The sequence below is a fragment of the Astatotilapia calliptera genome, chromosome 23 (assembly GCF_964374335.1).
Source record: "Astatotilapia calliptera chromosome 23, fAstCal68.1, whole genome shotgun sequence".
In the NCBI taxonomy this organism is placed as follows: domain Eukaryota; kingdom Metazoa; phylum Chordata; class Actinopteri; order Cichliformes; family Cichlidae; genus Astatotilapia; species Astatotilapia calliptera.
The window spans coordinates 41179442-41192865 of record NC_137443.1 but is presented as its reverse complement, the minus strand read 5'-3'; the positions used below and the strand labels follow the sequence as shown (position 1 = coordinate 41192865).

Genomic DNA, 13424 nt, shown 5'->3' with positions numbered 1-13424 from the left:
GATAAGAGGACGGAGGGAGACGGGGAGGAGCGAGGAGAGAGATAGGAAGAGAGGGATCAGTGCAGCTGTGTGCCTCTTTAGGATTCCTGCTCTCTACCTCCTCTCGCCCGGGCCAAACCGGCATCATTAGGTTTGGCAAATTACCCGGGCGGCCATTGTGGCGCAGCCATGGCACGTTAGTGTGTCTTTTTAACTGTGGCTAAACTCAGTCTATTCACTTGTAAAAGAGAGCAGCCATTGGCAGATAGTTGGCAGGTTGCACAGAGAGGCCATTCACCCCGGTAGGAAGGAGCTGAGAACACTGCCTCGGAAATGGTCCTCTCTGAATATTTTGATGGAGGGACTTTGGGTGCCCTCTCAGTGTCCATTTGCTCCAGCTAACAAATCTCCATCAACTGACTTCATTGGTAATCAATATCAGTGCTCCTTATAGGTGAGGGCGAGCAGGAGCTGCGGTCAGAAAGAGAATTTTAGCAATTTGATTCAGTGTTGTTTTGATGTTGTCTTTTCTTCCTTTTTTTACTCAAGGAGGAATTTGGAGTTTGGAATCCAGTTTTTTTTGTAGTGGGGTGTAGTGGGGTGGGGGGTTGGTGTTCACTCTGTCTTTTCATGATAGTTGGACGCTGTCCAAAAACTCGGGTGGAGAGAGTTTAGACAAGAGGCTGATATACAAGGGTCAGATGCTGGACTCCCTCCTTTTATTTTTGATGCCACGCAGGAACAAATTATAGGGCTTCTGAATGAAGAAATAATTACTCGTTATTAATTTCGCTGTCATAGAGTTCCTCCGTGAAGAGGACATGTCTGGATTTTAATGAAGCACACTTAACACGCGCACCCAGTGTTGTCGGGTGCTCGGTTTGTAGCTGGTGTGGCGGAAGTGCTAAAAAGCAGTTTCAAGGTCTTCTGTAGTGCGTCTTTTTGTAGGCAGATCACGACATGGATAATTACCTATAATAGCTGTTTTGCAAGAAATGAGGGAAGAGGTTACTCATGCTGACAGAAAAGGAAACGGCCCCTTCACAGTTGCCGAGCTGACGTATTAAAGCTTAATAACCTGCCGGTCACATGGCTCACAAAAGAGGTTCATCCATGCCTTGTTTTTTTACTTAGAGTCAACTCAAGCCCTCGGACCACACTCCATAAAGGGGCCATCTCTTTGGCCTCTATCAGAGTCCTCCTAAGTTCTCTGGGATACGCTTGTTTAGTTCTTCTAAGAGGAAAAAGTCAAAGTGAGCTTGCATGGTTCCTCAAATAGAGGCGGGGGGAAGTTCCATGTTTCTTAAATTTTGCATGAACATCACTGTGAATCACTCTGGCATCAGCAGAGGTAGTTGACACTCAGAGACAGAAAAAAAGTTGTTGTCAAGAAATCTCACAAACTTGAAGGAAAAAAAAAAGCAGCAGGGAAAGAGTCCAGAAAGAAAAATGGAGGATTTGACAAAGGCCTCTGCTGTGTGAAGTTTGTACAACTGTGACAAAGTGCTGCAGAGGCACTGCTGCTCTGTCCAAACACTTGTCAGTGTGTCACTACACACATTTCCACTTAAATGTTAAACCAGGGGAGAAACGTCAGCGGCTTCTACTTGTGTAGCTGTAGCGTGTAAGGGGAAGGAGAACAGGGGGGAAAAAGCTTTTTTTTTTTTTATACTTTTCCTGACTTTTCTAAGGAGTCGATGGATCATTTTTACATGTTCAAACAACCAACAACGAAAGAAAACAAACTGTCTGGCTTCTGAAGACATGACACAGCCTCTTTTTGAAGGTTTGTAATAATGCCCTGTGTGGGTCACTTCTGCAAAGTTGTTGATCCCCCCCCTTCTCATGGCTTACAGGTTGCATTTATACAAGTACCTGTTGCAGTAAATGAAAGAAATCTGTCAACACAACACTTTGAGGTTAAATTACTTTACTTAATTGGGGGGAGGGGTGTCTTTATCAGTAGGAAAACTTAAAAAAAAAAGCATAGTCAAAGTCTGAAATTTAGCCTCCTTCACATTTAGAAGGAATTTATTTCCAACATTTTTCACTCTGAACATGGCATGGTCATTCTGAGTATGAGTGGGAGGTCTCTGGGTGAAAATGCCTTGCTGATGTCAGAGGTCAGAGGAGAGTAGCCAGACTGCTTTAACCTGAAAGGAAAGCAACAGTAACTCAAATAACCTAGAGCTGCGCGATTGTGATTATCACTATTATTCTGATTGATATTAAGATTACAGTTAAGTTTAGTTATTTATCCTTTCATTTTAATGACAGAAATGTTTTAATTGTACTGTTATGTAAACACTGCTTTCACATTCATGTTCCTCTACGATCCTGCTGATGTACAATACCAAAATTATGTAAATACAATTAACTTTACTAAAACTTAACATGAAATTAAATCAGCAAGGCACTACTTTCATTTTTACATTGTGCTGCACTTCTTGGTTAGTCAGTTAGTTAAAACACCTTCACAAAATCCCATTTTTACTTGACCTGCACTGATGATTGAGTGCATCCTAGAAGCAAAATATAAAGTCTTCCACTCCATTTTTTTTCCAAACCATTATGATAGTTTGTGTACAATGTCGGTTTTGCCAATTTAGAAAATTAATTGCATGAGGGGAAAACATCTTTTGTCCACGATGATCCTTCATTACTCACCATGTTTAGTGGACACATATCTTTGGCCAAAAAGCATGCGATTGCCTCGATGATTTCAATAGGTCTTTGTGTGCTGGACGGATATGCAGACACGCATACAGGCTCGCTTTTATGGACGCCTGAGTGCACGGCAGATGATTCACTTTTGCAAATATTGCGTTGTTTCTCTTGTCCTTCATGCGTTAATAATCCTGCAGTTTGTGGTGCGTTTTCAAGCAGTTGTAATAAATTATCGTGCAGACGCTGTAACTTATTATTAGTTAACATCACTTGCCCTAAATCCAAAGTATTTCCAAACGTGTGATGATTTGCTCTGAGGGACAAGCTCTTGGTCTTCTGCTGTGCCAGACATTTGATTTTTGTTGTGTATCTGTCTGTTAATGTTGCGGTACTCATCTAGACTACAGCAGAAGAAAAGGAAACTGAGGCTACAGTTTGCACGGTCTCACCAGAATTGGACAACAGAAGATTGGAAAAATGTTGCTTGGTCTGCTTTGACATTTGGACGGTAGACTCAAACAAACGAAAGCATGGATCCATCCTTCTATCAGTGCTGTAATGGTGCATGGGCACACTCTAACCGAGCACTGTTTATCCACCACAACCTGTTTGAGTATTGTTGCTGATCATCACTTTATGACCACAGGGTACCCATCTTCTGATGGCTGGAAGCACCTCAAAAGCTCAAATCACCTGTTGAACATGACAATGAGTTCACTGCACATCAATGGCCTTCATACTCCTGACACACACCAGCTCTCAATCCAGTAGAGCACCTTTTGGATGTGGTAGAATGGGGGATTCCCATCATGGACGTGCAGCCAACAAATAAGCAGCACCTGTGTGATGCTGCTGTGTTAATATGGAGTGTTTCCAGCACCTTGTTGAATCTGTGCCGTGAAGAATTAAGTTTGTTCTGGAACCAACAGTGGTAAGAGTGTGGCTCCAACCAAGATATACCGATTAAAGTGGCCTGCATATATCATGATAGATTTTAATATAAGAATCAAACTATCTGTACTGCAGGAAAAGTTCAAGCACATTTAAGCTCTGTATTGACTCTGAGTGCCATTTGGTGTGAATGTGTAAGGGGAATTAGTTTAACCTTTTTTGCCAAGTAAAGCTGTTTTTTTTTTTTTAGCTTAAGAAACTTCTACAACTCAAGTGCGGCAATAAATGTCAAAGTAAATTACAATGGCAGATAAAGAGTCTATATATGGGCACAGATGTGAAAGTGGAAGGTAGCCATGAGCTGATTCTGTTTGCAGGGTTGGTTTACATCGCAGGACGTGATGGACAACAGACCCGTCTCCCAGGCTAGTGCTGCTAATGACTCTGAGGCCACTTGTAGTGACTACTTTGGTCAGGAGAAGTTACTTTCAAAGTCACATTTGCTAGTAACGAGCACAATCCTTAACCGCTTGTTTGGATCCATATAGATGCTCACGTGATAACACAGTAAATGCTTAATTGCATTGCTGTGTATCTCCTTTAAATATTTAACAGATGCAATTTCATTCAGTCTTGCCTCAACAAGCTGCAGAACAATCAATACAGTAGTTTGCAATTGTGAAACAATTCCAGAGCAAATCTAATCTACCAAAACATCTATGTTTAAAAGGCATCCCAATAAAATGAAAAGCATACAGAAAAAATATTCAGCCTTAAATACTGCTGCAAAATTTGAGTAGAGGTTACAGTTTAATGTCTTTGTGTGAGGTTTTGGAGTTGCTGCAGGAACATGAAGTTATCTTCATGTTTCAGCAGATGCACAAGCATCTTAGATTTGTAGTGTGTAGTTTTGTCCGCAAGATGTTTGAATCAGCTTTCGCTGTTGCAGAGGAATCACATGGAGAGGCACCAGTGAAGTAGGAGAGACAAATTGGCAGGCAGCAGGGGTTTGAGTATACACCTGTCATGCTTAGCTGTGTTGATACAGGGCGGCCCAGTCCTCAGCTTTATTTACTGACATGGCCCTGCCTTAAAATCTTGGCCGTGTTGCTCCAGTGTGGTGGTCACATGTTCACTTTGTGTTCCCGGGTGATTATTTTTCCCCACACAGTCCAAACACGGACCGGTCACATGAATTGCAGACTCTGTGTTTCTAATCCCATCACAAGTTGTTATTTCTTTAAGGTGTTTTTCTATCGCAGCCAGCTACACGAGTGAATGAATGTTCAGACATGCTCCGTCTCTGGGAAAACAGCTCTCTGATTTTATTTTTGAAGCAATTTATTTCCAACTTTCTATAACAAATTCAAAGACTGTAGCTCAGGTCCGTCTGCCACTGTCGAGTCCATAATATTACATCGAATCACTCAAGCCACATTTAGAAGCATCACACGACCATCTACTTATTTTATGTGTAACATATGTCCTCTGTACTGATGCGGTCATTTGCTTACTTCAGATTTCAATTAAATTCAGCTAATCCAATGTTTTTTATATACTGCCAAATCACAACAGTCTCCTTAAGGCGCTTTATATTTATAAGGTAAAGACCCTGAAACAATACAGAAAAAACACCAACAGTCAGAGCACCCCCTATGAGCAAGCACTTGGCGACAGTGGGAAGGAAAACTACCATTTAAACAGGAAACCTCTTGCAGAACCAGGCTCAGGGAGGGGCAGCAATCTGCCCTACCTTTTTTTTCAGATTATATTAAATTCATATGACTTATGTTGAAACATTTCAGGAAAAAAAGTATTTTTTGTTTGTTTAGATACAGTATTGAATAAAAGCCTTTAGCCACCCCTCATTTCTACTCATTCCTTTATATTTTTCAGGAAAATTGGGGAAGAGGTGCCCTGATTTACTAAATATTACAGTATACATTTACAGTATATAAGACACAGAAGGAATCTGTACAGTCAATATTTGGTATGGCCACCTTTTGTAGCTGTCAAAATGTTGGTGCAGCAACAGTCTGTAACCTGGCAGTGCAAGGAATATAAGTTTCATTAGCAATGTGTTGTTATAGTTCACAAAGACGGTTGGACACACAGCAATGATGTTGGAGATTGCAATACTCAAATAAGACTAATGAAAGTCAATCAGCTGACAGCATCATACTGTAAAGCTTATATTCTACACAGTACTAAAAGTTTTGTTGTGGATACCAGCTTACTGTAAAACCTTCAGGGTATTTCTGGAAAGAACTTATCAAATTTCCCTGTTACAGGGTAAGATGTGTGAAAAGGACAAGTATAAAGGCACAGCCATACAGCTTTGGGGGGCAGTACTTAGAAATAGCGTTGGCGACAAGTGAACTTTCATGGTCATATTAGAGGTGACTACCTTCTCTCAGAAGCAAAGAAGGGAGCACAATGCTTTTGTTAATGCACAGTTAAAAACATTCAAGAAAAACATCAGTGCAGATAGTTGGGCTCACAGTGTGTCTAAAGAGTTTGTGTGTTACTTGACTAAACTTAACCAAACCATAAAGAGGTCCTAGCACACTTTGTCATGTAGACAGAGGATGATGAATATGCGCTCTTTGTCTTTAACTAACGCTAATCACCAAGGGAGAGCCTGCGTCCACACATTTCCTACTGCCCCCGAAGAATCTGACTGACGTCCACTGTCGCTCCCCCTCGTTGAGCTGAATAGACAAATCCCAGAACATTAGGCCTCTCACTGGCCAGCCTTTGCGCGGTGAGAGGACCGTGGCCCCGTAACAAAGGCGAGGCCAGCGGTGGAGGCTCTGCTCCTGTCGCTTCATTAAGCAGCAATGTAAGACCCAGCAGGCTGAAAAACCTCTGCCTCCACACGTATTCAGTCCTCCCAGTGAGCAGTAGACAGGCAGACATTCACCGCCTCCATTCTTTGTAGTGCGTAGCAGCTGCACTGAAACTGGTTTAAGGGTTAAAGAAAAAGACGCCGCTGTGAATGGGCAAGAAATATGCTGCCCTGTAGTGTTGAGGATGTTCAAGTTTTCAATACATAGTTGGAACATTATGGCCTTTTCCATAAACTCATTTATCACTCAGCTCAGACATTTTCAGAGTCAAATTTGTGCTCTAGTCCCGCCTAACCCTCAGGCGACAGTGTAGCTAGATTCAGGCATTTCACGTGCTCTCATGGTGAAGGTGTCTCCTGTAGTCTTCAGCTACTTAAACGCTTGCTCACATCTGAATGGTTCACTGGCCAGTACAGGAGTGGAGCTTAAAACAGAAATTTATTAGATGATTCAAAAGACATTTTTTTCCATTTCAGAGCTCATACATAGAGTCATTTCACATGCAAAAACATTTAAAGGTCTTTATCCTTGTTTGCATCCACTTTTTTTTTAATTTAGCAAACTTTAAATATCTTGGTGAATGCATGCAGCCAATGAAAAGTGATAGTAACATCCTTTATTGGTGGGTGTCACTCTGTCCTGTCCTGCTCTGTTTCCAGTCTGTGAATTTCTAAAGAAATGAGAAAATGTAGCCCCACAGAAGTGTGCGTGAAAACACAAAGACCCAACACATTTGGATTAGACGTTAGCCTGTAACTAACTTGCCAGCGTCAGTATGTATGCTACAGCTAGTATGTGGCTGCATTTACTCTACCAAACAGAGTATCTTGAACGCTGCCTCCCTCTGTGTGCTGCACGTGAGAAAGCAAAAGTCTGATACTTGTCTGACGCAGCTGGATGGAAATTTGTAAACTACATAAAAGAGCCTTTGATCTTTGTGCCTAAAGTCACCATCAGATCATCACCTTTGAGCAGATTCTGATTCATATAAAATGAATTCGACCCTTCATGTGGCACACCCTCCTGTTTGGCTCTGTGCCCGGGGCTCATCTCTGAATGGATCCCCTCAGTCAGAAAGAGGCACCCAAAGTTTGAGAGCTGGCGTTAGTGAAGATTGGCGGCTCTGGCCTTTTGAGGTGAATTAGCCATGACCGAGTCCTGCTGACACTGAGGCGATGGACACCAAAAGCAGACAGACTGAAAGTGAGGAGGAACAGCGGGGCCGGTCGACTGGCAAAATTAATTTAGATGAATGGGCAGGAGGACGGAGAGAAGAGAGTGTGTGCAAGTGTGAGCTATTACTGAGTGGATATGGATTTTTAGAGTCCAGCACTGATGTATTGAGTTTTCTAGAGTGATTATCTAAATGCCAAAAAATATAAGGATATTTATTTGTCACAAGGCTGATTGGTTTACTCTCCCTGCCATTACTGTCTGGTTGATTGACAGATATCACTTCTGCTCCGACAGGTGATTCCTGAGGACCTGATAGAAGACTGGATGTGGTTGTAACTATGGTAACATCAGGGTGGGGGGTATGGGCCCTCTCCCCCTGTGGCCTTGTGCTGGTCATCTGTTTATCCATGTGTCTGTCAGAGGAGCCTCACATCAAGCCTGCCGACTGCAGCAGAAAGGAACATCCTGTTGTTTCCTACCAAGGTGAGCAAAGAAACACACCACTGATAGAGTGGGGAGGAGGGCCACGAATGAAGTTAGGGCTCAAAAATGAAGGCACGCTTGCAAAATCAGGAACTTTGTACATTTTAATCACTTTAGTTTAGGCCCACCCCATCGTAGCAACTTATGTGCACATGCCAAACTGAACAAAGGCTCCAACCTAGCACCAAAGTTCATGCTGAAGGGAGACACTTTTTTAGCTGAAATAAGAGACTGTGTTGCTTGCACATTTACCCATTGTGAAAAGAGGACAACGTATTTATTTTCCACAAGACAATTTCTGTTTTCAAACAACATAATTTGTGTTGTTTTTTTTATGTAAGAGTACACACACAAATATATGAGAAAGCCGGCGAATTGAAAAGAGTCACGCACACAAAGGCCGTGTTTCTTTGAGCCCACTTTCAAAGTGATGATTTTCACATGCAGCCGGTTAGTCCACGTACCCAACATCAAGATCAGAGATCTTAACCTTGTCACACAACGATCGGGTTGTCATGCTGATGTTGACAATTAGGCAAACTTGTAGACATGCATGCGTTTCCTAGACTGTCTACAGTTCTCAAATTCAGGCTCTTTAAGCAGGTTGTTGTGAGCGAGCAGTGTGGTAGCCTTATTGTAAAATGGTAATCAAAATGCATCTTTTGCTTGAATAAGTGACGTAAAGGCTTTGGATTAAGGGTTGTATGAGGACCAACTGTATGCAAAAGGCTACATAAGATATACATTTTCGATTTAAATTAAAGTATAAAAAAACTATATATATCTGCCCCTTCTGATTTTATCACCCTACATTTTGATCATACTCTCATGTCAAACCATGGCTGCTAAACAGTGCTTTACTCCAGTGCTTCACTGAATAAGAACGTACATATATGGATCTAAAGATCCCTTGGTAATGTTTACTTTAACTTTGTATAATTTCTTCTTGGAAGCACAAGGAGGTTCTCTGGCCAGACCCTGCTACACAAACAATAAAGAGTCCCTGAAGCTGAAATGGTATCTTTGTGAAGGAGCTTTGGTTGGGTCACAAACATTTTATGGTCCTTTGTAAAGTTAAATAACGATTGCATAATTGTATAACAATCTTCACTTATCCACCAACTTTAAATCAATGCCATCTCTCAACATTTCATTCGCCGCTCTTTAAAAACTGATTTTCGTTGGGTTTGTATATTCAGCTATAACCACCACAGCAACAGCGATTGATTAGTTTGCATTCAAAAAATGCTCTCATGAAAATTTATCAGCACAGCAACCTGGGTGCTTGCACAAAAGTCTTGTCCAAATCCATAAAAGCTTTAAAAGTTTAGAATGTCATTTCACCTACTTTTGTTGCTCTAATCACTGCTGTCTAAACGCTGTTGCACGGCTTGTTCTATTGCTCTCACAGCCATATTGTAACCAACCATAAAACCCACAACAGTCTACAGCTTTTGAGAAATTATGTTTGTTAAATGCCACTGGAAATGGAAATAGACAAGGAACAGCAATAATAAATAATAATTATTTTTATCCTGGACAAGTTATGTTTCCGTCTGAAAAGAAGAGAAAAACACAGGACACAGAATGAAGATGATATAACAAGCAAAAGGTGAGTTTTAACTGATATAGAAATTGTAAAAATCATTAAAGAAACCAAAAAGGAACAACTGACAAAGGGAGACACAAAAAGCCACCATGTATAGCAAGGTAAAACGATAACAGCTGGAAGCAATCAGGGCATTGTAGTGGTGGAAAAAGACAAAGACAAGAGGTAAATAGAACACAAGAAAACAACAAACAATAAAATAAAGCAGGAAATGACACAAGAGCAGACAAGGAAGCACAGAATACACAGGAAATACACAGTAAATCTGAAGAAACGGACCAAAGAAACCAAGCATCTGAATTGGGAAGAAAGATGATTGAGAAAGATGATTATTTCAGAAACTGCTGATCTGCTGGATTTTCCCAAATAGGTATGCAGAACAGCATCTTTGCACCCTTGGAAGCACTCAGCTCTGCTGCAGCAGCAGAAGACCACACTGGGCAGTCAGCTAAGAACAGGAAACTGAGGTTACAATTATCACCAAAGTTAACAATGGGTCAGACTGGTGGTGGTATAATGGTGTGGCACACTTAATACCAGTCGATTGTTTAAACTCCGCAGCCTACCTGAGTCTTGCTGCTCACCATGTCTGTCCTTGTATAACCACAGTAGACCCATCGTCTGATGGCTGCTCCCAGCAGGATAAAGCTCATATCATCTGACACTGACTTCAAATCTAGCAACTGCGTGACTCTATCACATCCAAAATCTGCGAGGAACGTTTCCAGCATCTTGTTCAATTTATGCCATTAAGAATTCAAGTTCTTCTGGTGCCAAGAGCAGGTCTGACCTGACATCAGCAAGGTATCCCTAATATAGGATCCAGGTCCAGTAATAACAATGATCATTGCTGTAATCTTATTTTCTTTCCTGTGCTCATTTTGTTAAATAAAATTGCTAAAATGCAAAGAAGTTTACAAGCAGCAGACGGCAACTTACATAATGCAAAGTGTAGACAGTTCTGCAATCTGAAATGAAACTAGACGCTCTTAGTTAATTGGCTCTTTTGTTGCAAGAATGAGTGTCGATTTCTGATTCCCTGTAGTTAACTAATTTCTTCTTAAAAGAGAAAGTCCAAGAAACAAGTCGCTTCTCCTTGTCAGCTGTCAGATTGGTATTTTGAATGAGAGACTTAGACTGCCTGCCCTTGTCCGCTTTGCAGCAGCTCATTATGTACACAGGGAAGTGCACAAAAGCAATTTGGATTCAATAGCTCTCCGAAAATCACTGCTGTTCAAGTGATGGTTTGTATTCATGTTGTTTTGTTGCCCTCTTTCAGAGCTATTCAAAGCAGAACTGAGACCAGACAAGAATGATAGTTCAGTTTCTAATAAGCATCTTGACACGCTGGTGCTCATAACCTTTCAATTTGTTGTTTTATGTGACATTAATTGAGATTAACCAATACAAAGTGTGAAGCGTGACTTTAATATAAGGTTGTGAAATCTGGCAGCACTATGAACTCTTAGTTGGAATTAATTTGCATTCATAAGGATTTGTTGGAATTGTGTTTATCTCATGCATCGAGGCTTACAAAAGACACGTTGAAAGTTGAAACTGTGCTTGGCAATTTCTGCAAAAAAATTGAATGTAAAGATTTATGTGAAATTAATAAAGGTGTTGATGTTGTGTCTGCAGCATGGCCTCATTAAATGCTCTTCTTCAGCTGTCTAATGACTGTGAAAGGGCCTTTGATGTCATTATTTTGACTGGATGTCAGTTTACATTCAGCTCAAAGTGTTTGCCTGGCAAACCGTGCTGCTTTTGTTGTTGATACATTTTTTTTCCCACAAGCTGGCTATCAAATGAGAGGAACAGGCATTTAGTCCTGAGAGGCAGCAGTAATTTGCTCTGAAACATTGCGGGAAGCATTCATTTGTATGTGGTTTGTTCGCCCTCCCCGAAGCTCATGTAAAACAGCTAAAGCAACTTTATTTACCGTTCAGTTCTGATTGGCTGTCATACTGCTCAGGTGGTGGTTTTCAATTAAGGGCATGTAATATCAACCATGATAGACTAAAGTTATAAAGAAACTTTCAAAACAAAGTTCTTGATAAGATGGAAAAGTCTTAAGCCACCCCTCATTTCTTTATATTTTGCTTAAAGGGAGGCAGACATACTTATCTTTTAAATTGGTTTTGAGCAATGTTTCTTCAGGATTGGATGTTGTCTTTTTCACATGTTTTTAGCCCAGTCCTTGTACTTGACCTGGCAAAAAAGGCACCTTACTCAAGCGATGAACCAGTGTTGGGTCTACACACAATGGACAACTTAGGAAAGATCAAAATTTTAATTGGTTCTTTGTGTATCTTTAGGCACTTTGCGACTAGCAACCCGTTACAAAACAAATAATTTGTTCCCATTTGTTTAATAGAAAGACATAAAATTGTAGGTGTGTCCCAAAGAGCTACAATGTAAAGGTCTGTAATATCTCAGTATGGTATGCAATGTGTCCTTAAAAAAATCTGAGACAACTGCACAAGTTGAGAGAAAAAAGTAAAGACATGACAGATATACCTTACTTATCTTATTACTTTGACATTGAACAGTCTTATGTAATGGTAAATTTATGTTGTTGAATTCAAGATAAATTATTTCAAGAGATTGCTAATTAATTAGAACAAGTAATATAATATGAAAATTGGGAGACTTCCAGATCTTTATTTCCTACCCTATAATTTTGGAAAATAAATCAGTACTTTCAGTCTGTTTAAAAGCCTCCTTTCTGGTCTTAGGCCCTACGATTAAAGATGAGTTGTAAAGTTGGCAAAAGGCAAACACTGGATAATGGATCTTTTTCATCTTCTTCTCTTGTCTCTCATATTTCATGTTATCATCTCCTGATTTTCCTTTCACTTACTTTTATACTCTTTCTTCTTATTTTTTTCCCCTCACTCCTTATCATTTGATTATTTGTGCATCCAGCACTGAGGTCTTGGGTGTCTGAGTTCTCACATCCAGGTGCAAAGGACTTCTCCCAACTTGCTTTGGACCTGAGACGAAACCAGCTTGTTGTAGGAGCAAGGTACCAAATAGCATGCATTACTCAAACAGTAATCATACAGCATGTTACTAGCATACAGTGGTGTAAAGTGGATACATGATGTGTCATCATAGAAGCGTGCCAGCGTTCATATCCTGGACAAGCCCCCAATTCTTACATGATGATATTTCTGGACATAAACACGGGAAATACACACAACATTTATTTTTTTAAATTAAAACACAAAGTCCCGAAAGCCCAAAGACAGCACCAAAGGGTAAAGACAGCTCTTAAATGGAGTAAAAAGACCCAAAAGGAAGAAGAAAAAATCCAGCAACACAAGCTATACAGATATTTTGCCCAGGCGGCACAAATGTGTTTTGATCAAACTGTGTCTGGACAGAAGTTGGGAGATACTAGAGGATAACATTTATATGCTGTACACTGCTACTGTGAGCAGTCTGTTGTTTTAGCTCTAAAATAAAATATCTTTTACAGAAATTTCCTCTTCAGACTGAGTTTGAATAATACCTCCCTCATACAGGTAAGGTTAAGACTACACAAAAATGAACTACTGTCAAAGACATTTTATTTTTAAACATTTTAACAGTATCTCTTATTAAATATAAAAGGTCCAATATAAAAAAAAAAATTCTACAATTGAACATTTCTCCTCAGGCAACAGAATGGGCATCCGATGAAGACACAAAGCGCTCATGTCAGAGCAAAGGCAAATCTGAGGTATTGTGCTGTGACTGAAATACAGATATTTGTCTGTGTATTCAGA

General features: G+C 40.4%; 1 protein-coding gene across 2 annotated transcripts in view; it reads left to right on the top strand.

The window, feature by feature from the left end:
• Positions 1–13424, top strand: part of LOC113015987 (semaphorin-5B-like) — a 45270-nt gene that overhangs the window by 15564 nt on the left and 16282 nt on the right. For both annotated transcript variants that reach the window (XM_026158407.2, XM_080297051.1), the window contains 4 exons: positions 7857–8045; positions 12580–12679; positions 13136–13181; positions 13316–13378. In XM_026158407.2, the coding sequence (XP_026014192.2) occupies positions 7901–8045; positions 12580–12679; positions 13136–13181; positions 13316–13378 (354 nt within the window). In that variant the 5' untranslated portion in view covers positions 7857–7900. The remainder of the gene's footprint in view (positions 1–7856; positions 8046–12579; positions 12680–13135; positions 13182–13315; positions 13379–13424) is intronic.